Here is a 20,192-nt window from a genome sequence, read left to right as displayed (position 1 = left end):
TCAGGAATGAGTTTGTTAATTGATGATAATGGTTAAATCAAGAGGGTAGTACACTTGGAGTATAAGAATTGACAGTGACCAGTCCGTGAATCTAGTGGGAACAGAATCATCTGTATTATTTCTGTTACTGTTTCTTACTAGTGTTCCAATTTGGTATATTTTAGTGGAATTAAACTAGAATTTTTTTTTTTTTTGACCACGCCATGCACCATGTGGCATCTTAGTTCCCTCACCAGGGATCACACCTGTGCTCCCTGAATTGGGAGGGCAGAGTCTTAACCACTGGACTGCCAGGGAAGTCCCTAAACTAGAATTTTTAAAGATTATGTACTTGACTGTGTTCTGCTTTAGTAATAGTTAGTAGTTTATCCAAGTTTGCTGGCCCAACAGTTGGCAGCAGTAGTTAATTATAGTGGTGGTTGTATCTGGTTAGGCTTTATTATATGTACTATTAGAGGCATTATTATTGTTGTTGCTGTTCACATTGTCTCTTTGTTTTTTGCTAAAAATTTGAAGATGATTGAAGACATTTAACCATTGTACACCTGGGGCACCTCGCTCTGTGAAGAGTTCTGTTAGTGTGTCTATATATATATTATAATATTCCAGCTGGGTTGTTGTTTTTTTAAAAAATATTTATTCATTTGGTTGCATTGGGTCTTAGTTGCGGCAGGCAGGCTCCTTAGTTGCAGCAGGCTGGCTCCTTAGCTGTGGCTCCAGGGCTCCTTAGTTGCAGCATGCATGTGGGATCTAGTTCCCTAACCAGGGATCAGACCCAGGCCCTCTGCATTGGGAGCATGGAGTCTTATCCACTGCATCACCAGGGAAGTCCAGTTAGTGTATATTTTTGATTTTTTTTTTAAATTTATTTTTGGCTGCATTGGGTCTTTGTTGCTGTGCGCGGACTTTCTCCAGTTTGGTGAGTGGGGGCTACTCTTCGTTGCAGTGCACAGGCTTCTCGTTGCGGTGGCTTCTCTTGTTGCAGAGCACAGGCTCTAGGCGCGTGGGCTTCAGTAGCTGCAGCAGTCGGGCTCAGTAATTGTGGTGCACGGGCTTAGTTGCTCTGTGGCATGTGGGATCTTCCCGGACCAGGGCTCGAACCCGTGTCCTCTGCATTGGCGGGTGGATCCTTATCCACTGTGCCACCAGGGAAGTCCAGTTAGTGTATATTTTTGATTTTTTTTTTAAATTTATTTTTGGCTGCATTGGGTCTTTGTTGCTGTGCGCGGACTTTCTCCAGTTTGGTGAGTGGGGGCTACTCTTCGTTGCAGTGCACAGGCTTCTCGTTGCGGTGGCTTCTCTTGTTGCAGAGCACAGGCTCTAGGCGCGTGGGCTTCAGTAGCTGCAGCAGTCGGGCTCAGTAATTGTGGTGCGCGGGCTTAGTTGCTCTGTGGCATGTGGGATCTTCCCGGACCAGGGCTCGAACCCGTGTCCTCTGCATTGGCGGGTGGATCCTTATCCACTGTGCCACCAGGGAAGTCCAGTTAGTGTATATTTTTGATTCTGTGCTTATTGGCTTCCTATTTTATGTAGGATAAAAATCCAGATTCCTTTAGATGGCATTAAGGTTCTTCTCTCTTTTGCTCTATTTTACCTTGCAAGTCTTCTCTGCTAACTACACGTCCCAGTTACTTAACCTTGTCATGATGTATGTTGGCGCACTCAGCAGAGGTGGCAGAGATGACGTTGATTATTTGAGACATAACTTAGAAGTAATCCAGCTGTATTATTGGTATTCATTGGGGAACTTTGTTGTGGAAACTGTCACTGGAGCATGTGGAGAGTGAGAGGTTGATGTTGCTGTTCTCTCCCGAGGGAGAGTCTCCTCATGAAATCTAAATAAGGAAGGGAATAGACTTAGGATATAGCCCAGAAATGACCATGTAATGTTTAAGAACTTCCCTATAGTTGTGAAAATCTTGATAACCACTTCCTTGCTTAATTATCTTCAGGGAAGCCCAATGAAGGTTCTTAAAAGTGGAAAAATCCCTTAGACCAGTTTCAGATTTTCCATTGTGTGTGTGAGAGTTTCTTGGGCATAGCCCTCTAGTCCCATAGGTCTCATTGTCCATCGGGGTGTCACCCGCAAAACTGAGATTCCTGTTCTGTGAATCCATCTGTTTATGTTGTTGCTGGATTGATAGCAGCTCTGAGAAGGAGGAGCCTGGTCTGCTGTCACATATAAGGATTGCTTCAGACAGAGCCACACCAGGCCATTGGATCAATATGATTGTTTATCTAGAGTTTAGTTCCTTTAGCAAATGTTTGATTAAGAGATGACTGGTTTTAAGTATTTATCCCTAATCTCTCATTAATGACATTTTCCATATTGACCTGGTTGTGGAGTTTATGTATACAGGAAGTTTGAAGACCTCTGTGTGAGATTAATTTGTTTAATCTGTATTGGTATGAATATTTGCTGCCTTTTTGCCCCCGTTTTGTATGCCTCCAGTGCCCCAAATCTGCGTTCAGAAACAGCATTTGGTTTCTAATAGTAATTGTCTTGGAAACATTGGCATATTTTGCATTTCAGTTTTACTTGTATTTACTGCAAATGATGATTTGTTAGTTGCCTGCTACCAGAACATCTGAGTTCCTTTGCTTAACTAAACAGTACTGTGCATAGATGCCTATAAACACACGGCAATAGTTACCAACCACCCTGGTTGCTTACCTCCTCATTTTAGCTCTACATCAAGCAAATGGGAAAGATTATTCTTAAAATGTTCTGAAAAGTTTAGAAAATTGGAGGATGGAGGGATGGGAGGAAAGGAATTCTATTATTATAACGATCAGTGTGTTGCTTTTGGCAGGGATGTGCCTGGCTGATTTCCTTTGTAGAAATAACACTGCAACAAACAGAGCTTTATGAATCCTTCATTTAATAGGTAATTGCCATGTGTTCTTCTGACTGAGCCACTGAACCAGGCGTGGTGGGGGAAGGCACGGATGAATGAGACATTTTTTTCTGTTAGCACGGAGGTTACAATCTGGATACTCAAGATGCTTCTGATCTGCAGTGGTGATTGTTGAGGAAGTGTGGTAGCTGTGGTGCTGTTTCAGATCATGGCCATGTGTAGGGGACGCAGGCTTGAGGGGCCTAATTACAGAATGGTAGGTGCTGGCTGACTAACCGCAAGCCGGAGCTTTCCAACAGAGGTGGGATAGTTCCCAGCTTTTCCTGTCTCTTCATCCTTGAGTGACAAAGAAACCAGTCTGCTTCAAAAAGTTATATTATTTTACATCTAGAAACAAATAAGTGTCTTTAAAAATATTTTAATAAAAATTTAAACTTGGGAGCAGATGTTGCCTTGAAATCTGGGGAGTGTGAAGTGTTTCTTGAGGGATGGGGAAGGAATTTTGCCCCCTGGTAATGAAGTATCTGACAAAGGCTTTCATTGATTCAGTGCATTTTTATTAAGTGCCTGATTTGTACCAGGCTGAGAATGCTGTGATGAGCAAGGAGCACACAATCTAGGGGGGCCACAGACATAACTAGGCAGTCTTGCTACCAGGTGCTCAGTTTCATGATTGGGTGCTGTTGGGACAGAAAGCAGGCTTCTTACCTGGTCTTTGGTGATCAGAGGTGGTTTCCTTGGAGGGAATGGTGTCCAAACCAACCTCACTAATACGTGTTGGGATTAATTCATTTGTCAGGCTAATATTGTATTCAAAAGAAATCAGAACCTTCTTTTTGTTTTTGTTTTGGGAACACCCAATACCTTTCTGTTGAGAACGAGTTGAGAAACTGAACTCCATACTCCAGCCATCTAGTATATTTTTCCAGGCTTGTAGTTGATCATTCTCCAGTGTTGATTAACCTCTGCTTCCCAGAACCTTCCAGGTTCTCTGTGACTGCCATGCCTTTGCATACGCATTCCTTGTGTCTGGAAAGCCGTCCCTTTTTGTCTGCCCAACTGCCTTCTCTTCCTCCTTCAGGACAGTCACTTCCTCCAGGATGCCTTCCTTGACTGCTAATAGGGTAGGTTGGGACAGGGACGGGCTTGATCTGCATACTTCCCCTGCACCAAATAGTCTGTCTGATTCTTCATTCCTCTGTGTAGCCTGGAGGCAGAGGCAGCATCTTTCACAGAGCCCAGCATGTCCTGGGCACCCAGGCAGTGTTTGTTGAACAAGCAAATTCCGAAGCTTTTGAAGGTTATAGCCACATGTATATAATTGAAGCTCTTGGTTCCAGCTGGTTTTAAGAGAGGGTTATTGACTCAAAGTAGAAGCACCGGTGAAACAGACTTTATGCATGTGGTCTAGTTATTAGCCTCATAAAGCTCTTTACAGTCTTTTGCATTTTATACGTCTTTACTTTTATTATTTGCCCGAGTAACCCATAAACTGAGTAATTCATAGTCTTCACTTCTTGCCAACTACTAACGTATATTATTAAATCTGACCACAGTGATTTATTAATTAGAAGTCTTTTGGTTATTAACAAAAATCAATTTGATTTAGCATATGTCAGAAAGAAGGGCTTATGTGATGAAGAGAAAGGGCTGTCTCATAGAATCCCAGATGAGAAACACAGCTAGGCTTCAGGAAGAACTGGTCCCAAGAATTACAAGGCCAGCAGGAATCCTGACTGTCCTTTTTGTTTATCTCTGCTGCTCAGTGGATAGAGGATGGCTTTCTGTAACCCTCAGCACGGCAGGCCAGTTCCAGCCACACGGAGAACCTGCCTTTACATCTCAATTCCAAATTCCCCAAGACTCTGGCATAGCTTTTGTTAGATGCCTATCTCTGATCCATCAGCTATGGCCAGGGAGTGGGCGTCAGGCTGAACAAGCCTGTCAGCCTCTGCTCACCCCTGAGGAGTAGGTGGGAAGGTAGAAGAAAGGGAGGGGGAGGACAGTAGACCGATCATATGAGGTGGGCAGACTCTCCAAAAATATCTAATACAGGGATAAAGACCAGGGACATGTAAACAGTTGACTTATAGAATCATTTCTAGGTACTTTTGGCTAAAAATTTTTCAATCTTAGGAGAAACTTAAAGATTACTTTGGAAAGATATTTATCTTTCTGAATATGAATATAATTTGAGATTCTTAAGGTAATGGCATATTCCCTGAAGTAATTAGTTTTAGCTTTGTGTATGTGTACAATACTTCTTATACATGATACTGTCTTCAATTGCTGGGAGACAAGTTCTAGAGTAGCTCTAATAGAAATAAAAGGTTAGATTGGAATGTGTTTGAAGTTTTCTAGTAGCCACGTTAAAAATGTAAAATAAAACAGGTGAAATTAATTTTAACAGTATGTTTTATTTAGCTCAGTATATCCCAAATATTATAATTTCATGAACATAAAGATTAATAATGAAGTATTTTCTATTTTTAAAAAAATCTTTGAAATCTGGTATGTATTTTGTATTACAGTTCATCTCAGTTGGGACTGGCCACCTTTCAAGTGGTCAGCCGCTACATGGAGCTAGTGGTTACCATATTGGACAGCATAGTTCTAGAAATAGCCAAAGTAATCCATTTTCTTTCATAGTTTCTCTAAAATTTTCTTGTCAAAAGCATTGGTGCTTATGGATTGTTTTTTTTTTAAAGTATGCTTCAGCAGCAACAGCAGAGAACCCTGGGAGATAGGGGTTTTTAAACTAGCCCTTGAAAGAGTTGCCCATTTGGAGGATTTGCTATGTGCCATGTGTGTTGGCAGAAAAGAACACAATTTTTAAACCAGTCACCAGGCTGTAAAGCTGGTTCTTGTTCTTCCTAGACTGCTGATTCCTGGAATGTTATTTAAACTCCTCGGAAGCCTCAGTTTGCTTATCTATTAAAATAGGGTTTATAATTGTCCTGCTCATTAGAAGAGGTTCTCATGTGCTAATAAATTTGAAAGTGCTTTGAAAAACTTTTAAAGGGTTACACAAATGTAAAGCATTATTTTAATTTATTAACTGGGAAAAAAGCACTGCATTTTGGAATCAGTAGTAGCTCATTTATTGAGGTTTTACTTTGTGCCAGGCACTGTTCTAAGTGCCGTATACATATTACATAATTTAATAACCACACCTTTTGAAACAGGTACTGTTTTTATCATCTCTGTTTTATGTATGAGAAAACTAAGAGAAGGTTAAACGATCCCTAGATTATATAGCTAGTAACTAGTTGAATTGGAATTGGAATGCACTTTTTTTCCTAAATTGTGGCAAAACGTACACAACATAAGATTTATCATTTTAGCCATTTCTAAGTGTTTACTTCTATAGTATTAAGTAAATACATTCACATTGTTTTTTTAAAAAAATTAATTAATTAATTTATTTATTTATTTTTGGCTGTGTTGGGTCTTCGCTGCTGCACGTGGGCTTTTCTCTAGTTGCGGTGAGCGGGGGCCACTCTTCATTGCGGTGCGCGGGCTTATCATTGCAGTGGCTTCTCTTGTTGCGGAGCACGGGCTCTAGGCGTGCAGGCTTCAGTAGCTGTGGGGCATGGGCTTAGTTGTTCCGTGGCTTCCCGGACCAGGGCTCGAACCCGTGTCCCCTGCATTGGCAGGCGGATTCTTAACCACTGCGCCATCAGGGAAGTCCTACAGTCGCATTGCTGTTTAACTATCTCCATCGTCCATCTCCAGAACTTTTTCATCTTCCCCAACTGAAACTCCATACTCATCACATACTAACTTGCTATCCCTCCCCCATCCCCCCACCTCCCTGTTCCCAACCACACCAATAGCAACCACCATTCTACTTTGTCTCTATGGATTTGACTACTCTAAGAACCTTATGTACGTGGACTCAAACAGTATTTGTCTTTTTGCAACTGGCTTATTTCACTTAGCATAATGTCTTCAAGGTTCATCCACGTTGTAGCGTGTGTCAGAACTTTTCCTTTTTTTTTTTTGTGGTACGTGGGCCTCTCACCGTTGTGGCCTCTCCTGTTGGGGAGCACAGGCTCCGGATGTGCAGGCTCAGCGGCCACGGCTCACGGGCCCAGCCGCTCCGCGGCATGTGGGATCTTCCCGGACCGGGGCACGAACCCGTCTCTCCTGCATCGGCAGGCGTACTCTCAACCACTGCGCCACCAGGGAAGCCCAGAACTTTTCCTTTTTAAGGCTGAATAATATTCCATTGTATGTATGTACCACATTTTGTGCCATCATTCATCCATTGATGGACACTGGTTGCTTCCACCTTTTGGCTGTTGTGAGTAATGCTGCCGTGAATGTGGATATACAAATATCAGTCCTTTGGGGTATATGTATACCCAGAAGTGGAATTGCTGGATCATATGATAATTCTATTTTTGATATTTTGAAAAGCTGCCATACTGTTCTTCACAGCACTTACTCCATTTTACACACCCGTCAGCAATGCACGAGGGTCCCAGTTTCTCTACATCCCCTCCAACACTTTTTTTCCTTTTCTCTTCCCTCCCCTCCTCTCCCCTCCCCTCCCCTCCCCTTCTTTTTTTTTTTTAATAATACCGTCCTAATGGTGTGAAGTAGTATTCACTGGGGTTTTGATTCGCATTTCCCTAATGACTAGTGATGTTGAACATCTTTTCATATACCTATTGGCCGTTTTTATGTCTTTGGAGAAATGTCTATCTGAATCCTTTGCGGATTTTTAAACTGGGTTGTTTGGGTTTTTTTGTTGTTGTTGAGTCAGAGTTTTTAAAAAATATATCCTGGATATTAGTGCCTTATCAGGTATGTGATTTGAAAACATTTTCTCCCATTCTGTTGCGTTGACTTTTCACTCTTTTGGTAGTATCCCTTGATGTGCAAAAGTTTTTAATTTTGGTTAAGTCCAATTTATTTATGTTTTCTTTTGATGCCTGTGTTTTTGGTGTCATATGTAAGAAATTACTGCTGTATCCACTGTCCTGTAGCTTCCCCAGTTTTTAAATCTAAGAGTTTTATGTCTTTCTCTCCTGTCTCTATGTCAGTTTGCATTGGCTTCTGTTTTTCTGTATATTTATAAATTATTGAATCTTATGTCTGTGTTTTTTCTCTTTTCTTGCTTTGTTTCTTTTTTGTTGTTGTTGAACTATTTGAAAGTATTATAGAAAAATAATGGCATTTTTCTAAATAACTATAATCCTATGATGAGTACTTCCTTGGAAATGGGCACACGAGGCCCCTGCCTTGTGCTCTGTGTTTGAGAATACCGTTCTCGAATTTTTCTAAGTCCCTCCAGCCCCACCTCTCCTCCCTGCCTCAATACCTAAAAGGCAAGGCGCCCCAAGTGCTTTTCTTTAGGAGTCTCATGTTGAGAATTATAGTAAATTTTCTAATTACATTGAGAATAGAAGCTTTATTTTGCTGATATTATTGTTTACCACTGTACACCTTATTTTCCTTCTAAATTGTCTTTCTTGTCTTTATTTTTATGTATTCCTTTAACTGGTTAGTATGTACATAGTTAATGTTATAGTTATTAATTACCTTTCCTCTCATTTTCCAGTACCGAGTTGAAGCTCTTGGAGGAGGCAACCATTTCAGTCTGCAGGTCTTTAGGTAAGGAGGAAAAATGAATGTTTGTGTGTGTGTGTGTGTGTAATGTGTATATATATGTATGTGTGTGGAGACAGTTATTTCAAAATTTCTGTTACAGATTTTGCTGGTGCAATGTGAATTGAATTAATGAAGTGATATATTTTTGTTGATGATGATAATTATAATTGTACTAATAATTATATTCTTGGTGCTCATTGATGCTTCTAGAGGTTCTCATTCAGTTAACAGCAATGAGATACATGCTTGGTTTATTTGCAGTAGTGATAATGGACTCCACTAAGCCATAGAGCTTATTCTTTTTACAAATTTTGAAATACTGAGAAAAACCCAAAATATTCTTTGTTTTGTAGTTGCATGTATAGTTCCTAGAGAATATGGATCATTCATCCTTTGCTTTGCCAACTGCACGTACTATATATGCTGTTGCTGGCTGTGTTAACTAGAATAATTATCACTCATTAATAGGAAAATATATTAGGAATCTTCTCAAATTAGTAATAACTACTTGGTGTTATGGTAAAGTGCAAGGGCTTTGGAATTATTTCATGCTCTTAATTATAGCTCTGTTACTTACTAGCTGAGCTTTAATTTCCTCATCTAAGTTGCAGGATTCTCATGAGGAAGAAGTCAGGTAACATATGAAACATCCAGTATAGTGCCTAGCATCTTGTCTTTATTCATTATTTATGTCAACAAATGTTACCTTTTTTTGGACCTCATTTCTCAGATACTTTACTTTCAGATTGGTAGCAATTGGAAAGAAATGTATGCTTTAAAAAATATGAATGGTTATACTTACATTTCATTGTTGCTTTGAAAATTAGAGATAACATATCTGTGAAACGACTGGTGGACAGGAGCTTAATAAGTGATGACGATCTTGTTTTTAAATCAAGCTTATGGATATGCTCCGTAAAAGCTATGTGGCTAACTCCCATATAAGTTACTCTGCCAAAAACAGTCTTTGATGAAATATTTTTGCTTTTAAAAACAAATTATGTGGGTAATGATAGAGGTGGTATTAGAATAGTTGCCTTGAATTTTGTCTGCAGTTATAACCATAGATTTGAGGATTTTGTGCTAAATAGAGCTGACTTTCAAAAACCTATATGACAGTTTGCTGAAAGTTAATTTTATGTAACTGATATTAATGCAGTTATGATGATGGTTTTTAATATGACCTTGGGGTTTTACAAAAATAACATTTTAAAATTGGGAGTAACAGTTACTTATTAATACAATGTGGAAAGCATACTAAAATGTAAAAAAGGCAGTAATTGCTTATATTCCACAACCCTGACATAGCTGTTGGTAATATTTTGCCTTCTGTTATTTATTCTTTGGATATACATTTACATGCATATTAAATACACATACTCAATTATTTTAATCTGTGTTTTTCACTTGATATTATGTATCTAAGTGTGTCATTCTATATTTAAAACTGCTTTGGAGAATAGCAAAAATATATATATATATACATTTAATTCCCCAAATTCTAACAATATAGTGGTATAGTTAAAGTCTTCCCATATTAAACAGTGCAGGAGGGACTTCCCTGGTGGTGCAGTGGTTGGGAGTCCACCTGCCAATGCAGGGGACACAGGTTCGTTCCCTGGTCTGGGAAGATCCCACATGCCGCGGAGCAACTGAGCCCGCATGCCACAGCTACTGAAACCCGCACACCTAGAGCCCGTGCTCCGCAACAAGAGAGGCCACCGCAGTGAGAAGCCCTCACACCACAATGAAGAGTAGCCCCCGCTGGCCACAACTAGAGAAAGCCCTCACGTAGGGATGAAGACCCAATGCAATCACAAATAAATAAATAAATAAATTTAAAAAAAAAACAGTGCAGGAAATCACTGCTAATCTTTTCTGATAAGATCAAAATTTTATCAGTATTCTGTGTGTATTGATTTATATGCACAATTTTATGTAAGTGGTATTATTTCTATGTTGTTTTCACTTAGCAGTATTCAGGAACTTCGTTAATAGATATAAATGTATATCAATTTTAAGGGCTATGTGGGTATGTAACAATTCTCTCTCTCGTTTTTTTTCTTTTTTTGGTCTGAAAATGTTTTCATTTTTCCTTCACTTTTGGAGGATATATTTGCTGGGTGTAGAATTCTAGGTTGGCATTACTTTCTTTCCATACTTTAAATATACCATTCTGTTATTTTTCTGGTTACTCTCATTTTTGTTGAGATTAAAGCTGTCAATGTTAGTGTTGTTCCTTTGAAAACAATGGAGTTTTTTTCTTCTAGATGCTTTTCATTTCTGTCCTTTGGTTTTCAACATCTTAGAATATGCTGAGGAGTATTTTTCCTTCCTTCTCTCCTTCCTTCCTTTTTTCTCTCCTTCCCTCCTTTCTTCTTTCCTTCCTCCCTCCTTTCTTCCCTTTCCTCCCTCCCTCCCTGCTTGAGGTTTATAGAGCTTGTTAAATTTGTGGGTTGATGTCTTTCATCAGTTTTGGAAAATTCTCAGCCATTATCAATTTATACATTGTTTCTGTCCTGTCTCTCCTCTCCTTCTAGTGTCTCTGTTATATTTGTGTTAACATTTTCATTGTGTTGCATAGGCTTGTTAGGCTCTCTCTCTCTCTTTTTTTTTTTTTTTTTTGTATTTTACTTTCTTTTTTACTTTCTCTCTGACCTTCCGTAGGATATTTTTTTTTATTAATCTGTCTTCAGTTTACTAATCTTTTTTCTGGTAAACACATCTATTGAGATTTTTTAAATAAAATTTTAATTTTAGAATAGCTTTAGATTTATAGAAAAGTTGCAAAGCTATGTAGAGAGTTCCCATATAACCCTCATCAGTTTCCTCTGTTGTCAACATCTTACATTAATATGGTACATTTGTCACACTAAGGAATCAACATTGGTACATTACTATTAACTAAACTTGACCCTTTATTCAGATTTCACTAGTTTTCCCAAATGTCCTCTTGGACTTTTTTCTGTTCCAGGATACTACATTACGTTTAGTCATTAAGTCTCCTTAACCTCCTCTTGTCTCAGATTTTCCTCAATTTTAATGACTTTCAGAGTTTTGAGGAATACTGGTAGAGTATTTCCAGAATGTCCCTCAGTTTGTTTGATGTTATTCTCATGGCTAGGTGGGGGTTATGGGTTTGTAGGTGGAAGATCACAGAGGTGACATGCTGTTCTCAACACATTATATCAGGGATACATGGTATTAACATGAGTTTCACTGATGATGTTGACCTTGATTATGTGGCCAGGGTTGTTTTTGTCCATTTTCTCCACTGTAAAGTTGTGCCCCTGCCCTGCTGTTGCCTTCATTTTTTTTTTTTTTTTTTTTTTTTTTTGGGGTACGCGGGCCTCACACTGTTGTGGCCTCTCCCGTTGCGGAGCACAGGCTCCGGACGCGCAGGCTCAGCGGCCATGGCTCACGGGCCCAGCCGCTCCGCGGCATGTGGGATCCTCCCAAACCGGGGCGCGAACCCGGTTCCCCTGCATCGGCAGGCGGACGCGCAACCACTGCGCCACCAGGGAAGCCCGCCTTCATTTTGAAGGAGAGTTTTTCTGGATACAAAATTCTTGGTTGGCATTTATTTCCTCATATCCCTTTGACTATATCATTCTGTTGCCTTCTGATAAGTCATTCTTTTGTTACTGCTGTCAAGATTTTGTCCTTGCCTTTACAAAATTTTTAAATTTATTCTTTATTCTGCTTGGGGTTTGTTGATGTTCTTGGATATGTAGATTAATGTTTTTCATCAATTTGGGGATGTTTGTGGCCATTATTTTTGTTGGACTTTTTATATTTATTACTTTTTTCCATGAATCTGCACATGAGGTTCTCTGGGTCCAAACAGATTTCTTATTAAATATCTCACAGTGAATTTTAAGTGCATTTCCCCCACTTTTTCCTAGTTCTTACCTGCTAGGATAGTGCTGTGAGAGCCAGGTTAGTTTTATGTGAGGAGGTGAGGTTTGCTCTGTGTTTGGCTTGTTTAATTCTTACCAGTTGTTTTCTGGCACTTGTTGCCTCTGAATCTGTATAGCAAGGTATTGGGTGGGACGATTAACGTAAGTTTTCTGGTTGGAGTAGACAAAAGTACTTTCAGGCAGTTAGGCTTGCTAATGATCCATTGATTACCAAATAAAATTTTAGTTCCGTTCTATAAAGTTTGTAGTTAGTTAATGTGTTTCCTGTTTTTTGGGGAAAAGGACTATCCTATCCTGACTCAGCCTTTTCATGATCTTGTATCTTTTTGTATTTTTTCATGGGTATTTTATTTTTAATTCTTTATTTTAAAAAATTTCCCACTCATACAGAGGCAGACAGAATAATATAATGACCTCCCATATGCTCATCTCCCAGTTTCAATCATTTTCAATTCATGGCCAGTCTTGTTTCATCTGTATCTCTCACCTATTTATTGACGTATGGATATGTACAGAAAAGTGCACAAGTAAAAAGTGTATACAAAACAAAAAGCATATCCTCACATAATTAACTTGACACAAACCTCTGGCATTATATTATTTCATCCATAGATATTGTGATATGTATCTCATAATAACAATTTTTTAATGGAAAAAAAAATACCATTATCTACTTAAAAACAATATCGCAGAACATCCACTGACTGTTCAAATTTCTGATTGTCTCAGTTTGTTTGAATCAGGAGCCAAATAAGGTCCATACATTATTATCGGTTAATATGTCTTTACATTCTTTTCAGAGCTAGGTTCCTCCTGAATTTGTCTTGCCTTTTTTCCCCTCTCAATTTTCTTATTGAAGAAAGTGGATAGTAGAGTTTCCCACAATGTAGATTTTGTCGATTGCACCCTTATGGATTGTTAGCATGTCTCTGTCTTCTATAGTTATGGTATATTGGTTATTGGATCTTGGAGATCATGGGTATTTTAGTGATATACTGGGAAAGGTTGTTTCAGGGGCTGGAAGCAAGGTCAACCTCTCACCCTAGGTGGAAATCCTCTTTATAATACCCTTGTCTGAGTATTACCTGGAATTTGCTTGAACTCCTGTGGAGATGGAGAATTCCTTTTTCACAAAGCCAGTTCAGTTAACAGATTGCTGCAAGTTCAAGCTCTAGAGTTAAATGAGTTAGTTTTCCATTACTGAAGTATTATCTTTATTTGAATTTTTACAGATGAAGAAACTGAGGCATGGGGAGGTTAAGTAAGTTGCCAGGTGTCACACAGCTAGTCAGTGCTGGAGCTGGGCTTTGAACGTAGTCACGTTCTGTAGTCCAGTTCCACGTGCTTTTCTGCCTTCCTGTCAGATATCCCCTGTTCCTACTCTGGTTCTGAAGTGCCTTCAACTTCAATGTAGCATATGATTTTTGCCAATTAAGTTTGATCCTGTTAAATTCCACTGAGGTATTTTGAAATATTGAGTCTACCATTGAGTATTGTTTTTGAAACATCATTAAGTGTACTTAATTTTATAAATTTATTACCCCATCTACATCTTGTCCAAAAGAGTACTATGGAAACTTAGAATGTCATCCACATTAAGACAGGGAGTTCCGTTTATAAGTATCTTCTTAGTACCTCACACAGTGCTGGGCACATGTAAGTAGCTCCATGAAGACATGCTGAATGAATGAAAAGGGTACACAAAACTTTAATTACATCAGTCTAGTAGTCTTGGTTGTTCTTTCTAACAACACAGGGTTTTTTGTTTGTTATTTTAATGGCTAACCATAAAATTCAAATGATTACTTGTAAAGCCATTCAATAATGAAGGGGCTGTTGAATGAACACAAGATTGTGAAGTTGGGATTCTGAAATATGGTTGAAGTCCTGTCAGCCTCAGCATTTTGTTTCAGTATTTTGTTTTGATTTACAGTAGCTATGAAATATTAATTCACACGGAGACACACTTGCACACATTAACTGGTTTTTTTTGTTTGGTTTGGTTTTTTTTTTTGGCTGTGTCGTGTCTTAGTTGTGGCACACGGGACCTTTGTTGAGGCATGCGGGATCTGTCGTTGCAGTGTGCGGGCTTCTCTCTAGTTGTGGTGGCACTCGGGCTTCTTTCTAGTTGTGGCCTGCGGGTTTTCTCTCTCTAGTTGTGGCACGTGGGCATGGTTGCCCCACGGCATGTGGGATCTTAGTTCCCCGACCAGGGGTTGAACCCATGTCCCCTGCATTGGAAGGAGGATTCTTTACCACTGGACCACCAGGGAAGTCCCCTACATTAACTGGTTTTTAAAAAAAAGTTTGTCTTGAAATCTCAGGATAGTCTTTCATTAAGCTAAACCCAGAGCTTAAAAGTAGGAAATTTTTGATTCAGAGTGAAACTCTAACAATATCTAATCACGTGTCTATTCTGAATTATGGAATCTGGATAAAACCGGCCCTAACTTAGAGCACAGGTTGCCCCTTGCTACTCACAGTGGGGCTCTCCACCCAGCAGCAATGGGCATCACCTGGGAGTCACAGCTGCAGAATCTCAGGACTCACTTCACACATGCAGAATCAGAATTTAAACTTTAATGAGAATGCCAAGTGATTAAATGCACATTAAACGTTGAGAAGCACTGTCAACTTCAGTAGTGTAGGGTGGCCGTGGGATTCTGTACTTCCAGCAATCTCCCAGGTAATGCTGTTGCTGCTAGTCCATGAACCACACTTGGATTAGCAGGGTGCTATACATTTTATCACAATGAGAAGATTATATACAGTTACTTGCATCTACTCTCAAGCTGTGACAAGAACACATACCCAGCAGATAGACCTGGGTTAATTGGACAGTTACTGAGTGCTAAGCAGGTGGGCTCTAATGGTGTACTTATTCCTATGTATATCTTTTCTTTACAGTTTTGGATTCTGAGATGAGGTGGCTGTTTTCTCCTACAGTTTCTGTTATTTCCATTTGTAAATCATTTTTCGTTGTTTAGAATTAAGACCAAGCAGCAATTTCTCTCTTTGCTGATTTCCGCAGTTAGATTTGAAATTGACAATAAGGTTCATCCCTGAACAACTTCAATCTGACATGGGGCTTTGTAAATGTTATGATATGCTCATTTTGATTTCAGCTCTTAACTTTAACTTTTAAAAACCTTTTCTTCTCTTGCAGTTGAAAACAATCCTCGAACAGGAAACCTTGGTGCACTAATTAAGGTCTTCCTGTCTAGAACCAAAGAATTAAAACTTTCAGCAGAATGTCAGAAGTAAGCTGGATGATTAAATCACACTCTCTATATTTAATTTATATTTAACAGTATGAGTATTTTTCATTTATTGGTAGAAATAGGGTATGGTCTTGGAATTGTTCTCATTATTAAGGCGAAAAGTAAAAGAGGTTTTAATTTTCTGTCCAGGTCATTGTAGTGAGATTATAAATTCTGGAATCTGCTTTCAGCGTTTTAGACGATCTTTAGAAATATATTCTTTAAGAGGATTAATTGTGTAATTATTATTAAAAAAAGGTAATTTTCTCCCATTTCCTCTGCTGGTTGTATCTAATTTAAATACAATAAGTCCCCTACATACGAACCTTTAAGTTGGAAACTTTCAAAGATGCTAAAGTGTGTTCGCGTGTCCAGTCACGTAAGTTAGTTCACGTGTCTGGCGTACATTGTCACATGTGTGCATGCTCTACAAGTGGTCGTGCTTTTGTGTACTTTACAGTACTGTATAGAGTACCATAGTACAGTATCTTTATTTCAAGCCCAGGATGTCTGGAAGCAAGCGTAAAAGCAGCAGTGATGTAGCTGGTACTGCTAAGAAGTGCCAAGTGATAACGATGGAAACAAAAGTGAAAACAGTTTTAAGAGTGGATTGAGGCGTGTGAAAAGTATTATAAACCTATTACAGTACAGTACTATTTAGCCGAGTTTGTTAGTTGGGTACCTAGCCTAACTTTGGTTGGACTTACAAACAAATTGGACTTATGAACATGCTGTCAGAATGGAATTCGTTTGTATGTAGGGGACTTACTCTAATGACTTAGTGTATTATTTCATTCCACATTTGTCTCCTTTATTTCTTTCATATTAGGTGAATGAAGGTTCAGATTAGATATTATGGTTTTATATTTATATAGTGGCAGGTTCACCTTTTATCCACTCGAGCATTTTTTGAAACCATTTTTGAAGGGTAGGCTCTTAAAAGATTGCTCATTGCCCTGTTTCCAAATAATTTATATTGAATCCAATTAAAATTGTTGTGAGCCCATGATTATTAATACAAATAGCAGGTATTGTACTGTGCAGCTGGTGATGCCCCTTTTAAAATTTTGGTTGTGGGGACTTCCCTGGCAGTCCAGTGGTTAAGAGCTTCCACTGCAGGGGGCATGGGTTCAATCTCTGGTCTGGGAATTAAGATCCCACATGCTGCAGGACGCAGCCAAAAAAAAAAAACTTTTTTTTTGGTTGTGTATTTGCATGTATTCTCTTTATGTTACTGTAGTTTTTATTTTTTCTATTTTTAGTTTTCTTTTCTTTGAATTGCCTGTGTATGGGGCAACTATAAAGTTAAGAATAAAGAGCAGTCATGCCTAAAGGAAAAAAATTTTAAAGTTGACTCACTATGTAAAATACGCAGAATGAAGTATGAGGTAAATTATAGTAGATATCGTTGGTCCAGTGTCATAAATCATGAGCCATTAAAAAAAGGTATGGACATTGTTCTAATATTACAAACAAAATGGGTAAAATGATTGAGAAATCAGTGGACTAGAAATAAAGTGATTGTGCTCATGATTAAATACTGATTCTTGTGTAATTTTGCTCTTTCCTTTCTAGCCACATCTTCATTTGGCAGACACACAATGCTTTGTTTATTATTTGCTGTTTGCTGAAAGTGTTCATTTGTGAGATGCCAGAGGAAGAGTTACAACTTCATTTTACTTATGAAGAGAAATCTCCTGGCAGTTACAGTAAGTATTGCCTTTGAAGATGTTCTGGGATAACGTGTGTAACATATAAGGATAGAATTTGAAGAATTAGAAGTATAATTTTGAAAATTCTACTTTTCCTCATAATTTTTTTTTTTTTTGGCCACGCCACATGGCATGTGGGATCTTAGTTCCCTGACCAGGGATCGAACCCGTGAACCCGGCAGTGGAAGCATGGAGTCTTAACCAGTGGACCGCCAAGGAAGTCCCAATTTTCATTTTTAAGTGACCTGACATCATCACTCTTTCTTCCCCTATATTAATTTAAATGAACCGAGACGCTTATAATTTTTTTCTTTTTTTAAATAAGGGGGCTGGTAAGATTGAGACTTTTCTTTATTTTGACTTCTATGTATATGGGAAGTAAAAATAAAAATCACAAATATTCCTTTCAGGAAACAAATGTCAATTTAAATACCATTACTAGGCCAACACATTATTAAGGGAGACAACCAATCAGAATTACAGATTTTATAAATGTTAAAGGTTACTTTCATAGGACATAACAGTCTCTGAGTCTGAGTATCTGTGGGACTCCTTGATCAGAAATAACGTTTTTAAGTATAGTTTTATGATGCCAAAGTATATTGTCTGTTTCTGAAGATACAGGAAAAGGTTACCATTTTCTCCTGATATTGCCGAAATTTTTTTTTCCCCCGGTAGTTAGGAGGGCCTATAGTTTTCAAGATCAACTGCTGGTGTTTCATTTCTTAGCATTAAAAGTTACAACCTGGAAAATAAAAGGGCATAATGGGATTATTAACAATTAAAATATGGGGAATGCGGTTTTGCACCTACCCTTCACGCTTGCTTCTCTCTTTCTCAAGGCAAAGGCACTGTTGCTTCTAAGTTTCCTGGGTTCATGTTTCAAAACACACCTCTGCCTTCATCAGGCTTTCTCGCCCACCTAGAGCCTTGTACATTGAATATGTTTAATTTACTAACTTTATAGTCAGCCTTCTATATTTGTTAAATATATACTGATGTTTAAATGGTTAGAGCTTTTAATCAGGATTGTATCTTGTATGTGTTACTTTTGTTAATGCTAGGCTTTGTTTTTGTGGTGCCAATAGTGCCAAAACATACTTCTGTTTACTGAGTTGCATTCCTTTCCAGGAAGTTCTGTCGGCAAGAATGGAGTGAATGTTTATCCCCATTGGGCCTGAGAGCATGGTCCAACCAGCACCTGCAAACCCAATACTTTGTTTTGCATTATGTCACAAAAATTAGGCAAATATTGTGCTTTATTTAACACAATATCATTTTTATTTTAATATAAAATCATTTTTTTCCATTACTTACTGTTGAGCAAATTGACGCACTTGAGAGATACACTGTGCTTATTTGGGAGCCAAACGTCTTGCCACAGTACCCGCTCTGTACCTGCACTCCCCACTCACATCCAGGCTTGAGAAGCATGGTTTTGTTGTACATCCCAGGTAGCCTCATGTAGAGGCAGGACAAAAACGACACTCTTCAACCATGGCCACTTTATCAAGATGGTTGTCTCACTGAAAGAGCTGTCTGTGAGGTTTGGTAATTGGTGCTTTTGTGTGCTGACAGACTGTCCTGTTCCTTTATCCGGTTGGCAATTCAGGATTTTATACATGCTCTTTTTTTCTTTTTATTTGCAGCTGAGCTGCTGTTTGTCCACCAGCTTAAGTCCAGTGAACATCTCCTTAAGGTTAAAGACTTGCTGTTTTGGGCATGTGTAATTATTTTCATCTTAGCCTTAGGTTGTTAGTTTGAGATTTCTACTTCTTATCACTAGTATAAGTCCTTTTTTATATTTTCTGTCAACATCTTTTTACAGTTTGTAAAAGTGTGATAAAATTAAATGATTGCACAGATACTGTTAAATGGGAAAAAATGGAACCTCACAATACTGAATTGTTTGTTTATCCTAACTCACTGTAATACTGCCATGATCAGATGGATATTGCTACCATATTCAGTGAAGCCATCTTTATGAGGGTAGTATGACTCCTAGTTCGCTCTCAGTTTGTAATTGAAATTTGTGAGGATTTCATTTTTGAACATGTTCCTGTAGGCTATGTATGATGTGGTAGTAGATTGTTTGCGAGAGAGAATTTGTATCATTATGCAAACATAGCTCTTTCCACTCTTCCATGCCTTCGAGAATAGTCAAGGGGACAAAGCCAGCCCTAGGCAAAACTGTGAAGTACTGCAAAATTGTTTGCATTCTCCCTTTGCCTTCAATGCAAGTTTTCCTTTCCTCTGTCTTGGTATTATGTCCTATTTTTGGTGACATAATAACTGATATTTATTTTACATTTTTTAAGCATAAAGCCAATCTTTTAAGTCCTTAGGGGCCTAAATCTGTTGCTGGCTTCTGCAGACACTTATGGTAGCTTGTTTCCTTATGTCTTTGATGGTGCACACTGTGAGCTTTTATTTGTTTGATCTTAACCTGAGGCCCCAAATAAGGGTAAGATTTGCATTTGCTTCTAAAGGGATCCAGGGGTTGCACCATAGGCCACTTCAGTCTCCTTCCGCAGTTCTTGGCTTAATGTGGCTCTCAGGTTCAGCTTCCCAGTGGCAAGTCTGAAGACTTAGTCTCCCAGTAGCTGGCTTCATCCTCAGGGACACCCTACCCTTAGAGTTTGCTTATTGCTCAGTGTTTTACTCTGGATTCAAGCCACGGTTTGTTTGCTTGTAGCGGTGGTTCTTTTTGGTTATGGTGCTGGGGTCCTTGGAGATTTCCTTTACTTTGTGGAAGGCCATCAGTGCACTAAAGAGTGTATTTCTTTTTTTTTTTTTTTTTTTTTGTGGTATGCGGCCCTCCCT

The 20,192-nt window shown here is 38.8% G+C and overlaps 1 protein-coding gene across 2 annotated transcripts in view; it reads left to right on the top strand.

Annotated features, from left to right (window-relative positions):
- The window catches only part of DYM (dymeclin), a 382,138-nt gene that overhangs the window by 48,440 nt on the left and 313,506 nt on the right, over positions 1 to 20,192 (top strand). For both annotated transcript variants that reach the window (XM_024132334.2, XM_028480232.2), the window contains exons 3-5: positions 8,428 to 8,480; positions 15,564 to 15,657; positions 17,233 to 17,366. In XM_024132334.2, coding sequence (XP_023988102.1) covers positions 8,428 to 8,480; positions 15,564 to 15,657; positions 17,233 to 17,366 — 281 coding nt within the window. The remainder of the gene's footprint in view (positions 1 to 8,427; positions 8,481 to 15,563; positions 15,658 to 17,232; positions 17,367 to 20,192) is intronic.

Source organism: Physeter macrocephalus, chromosome 19, assembly GCF_002837175.3.
Source record: "Physeter macrocephalus isolate SW-GA chromosome 19, ASM283717v5, whole genome shotgun sequence".
Lineage (NCBI taxonomy): Eukaryota > Metazoa > Chordata > Mammalia > Artiodactyla > Physeteridae > Physeter > Physeter macrocephalus.
This window is presented reverse-complemented; position numbering and strand designations above follow the sequence as displayed.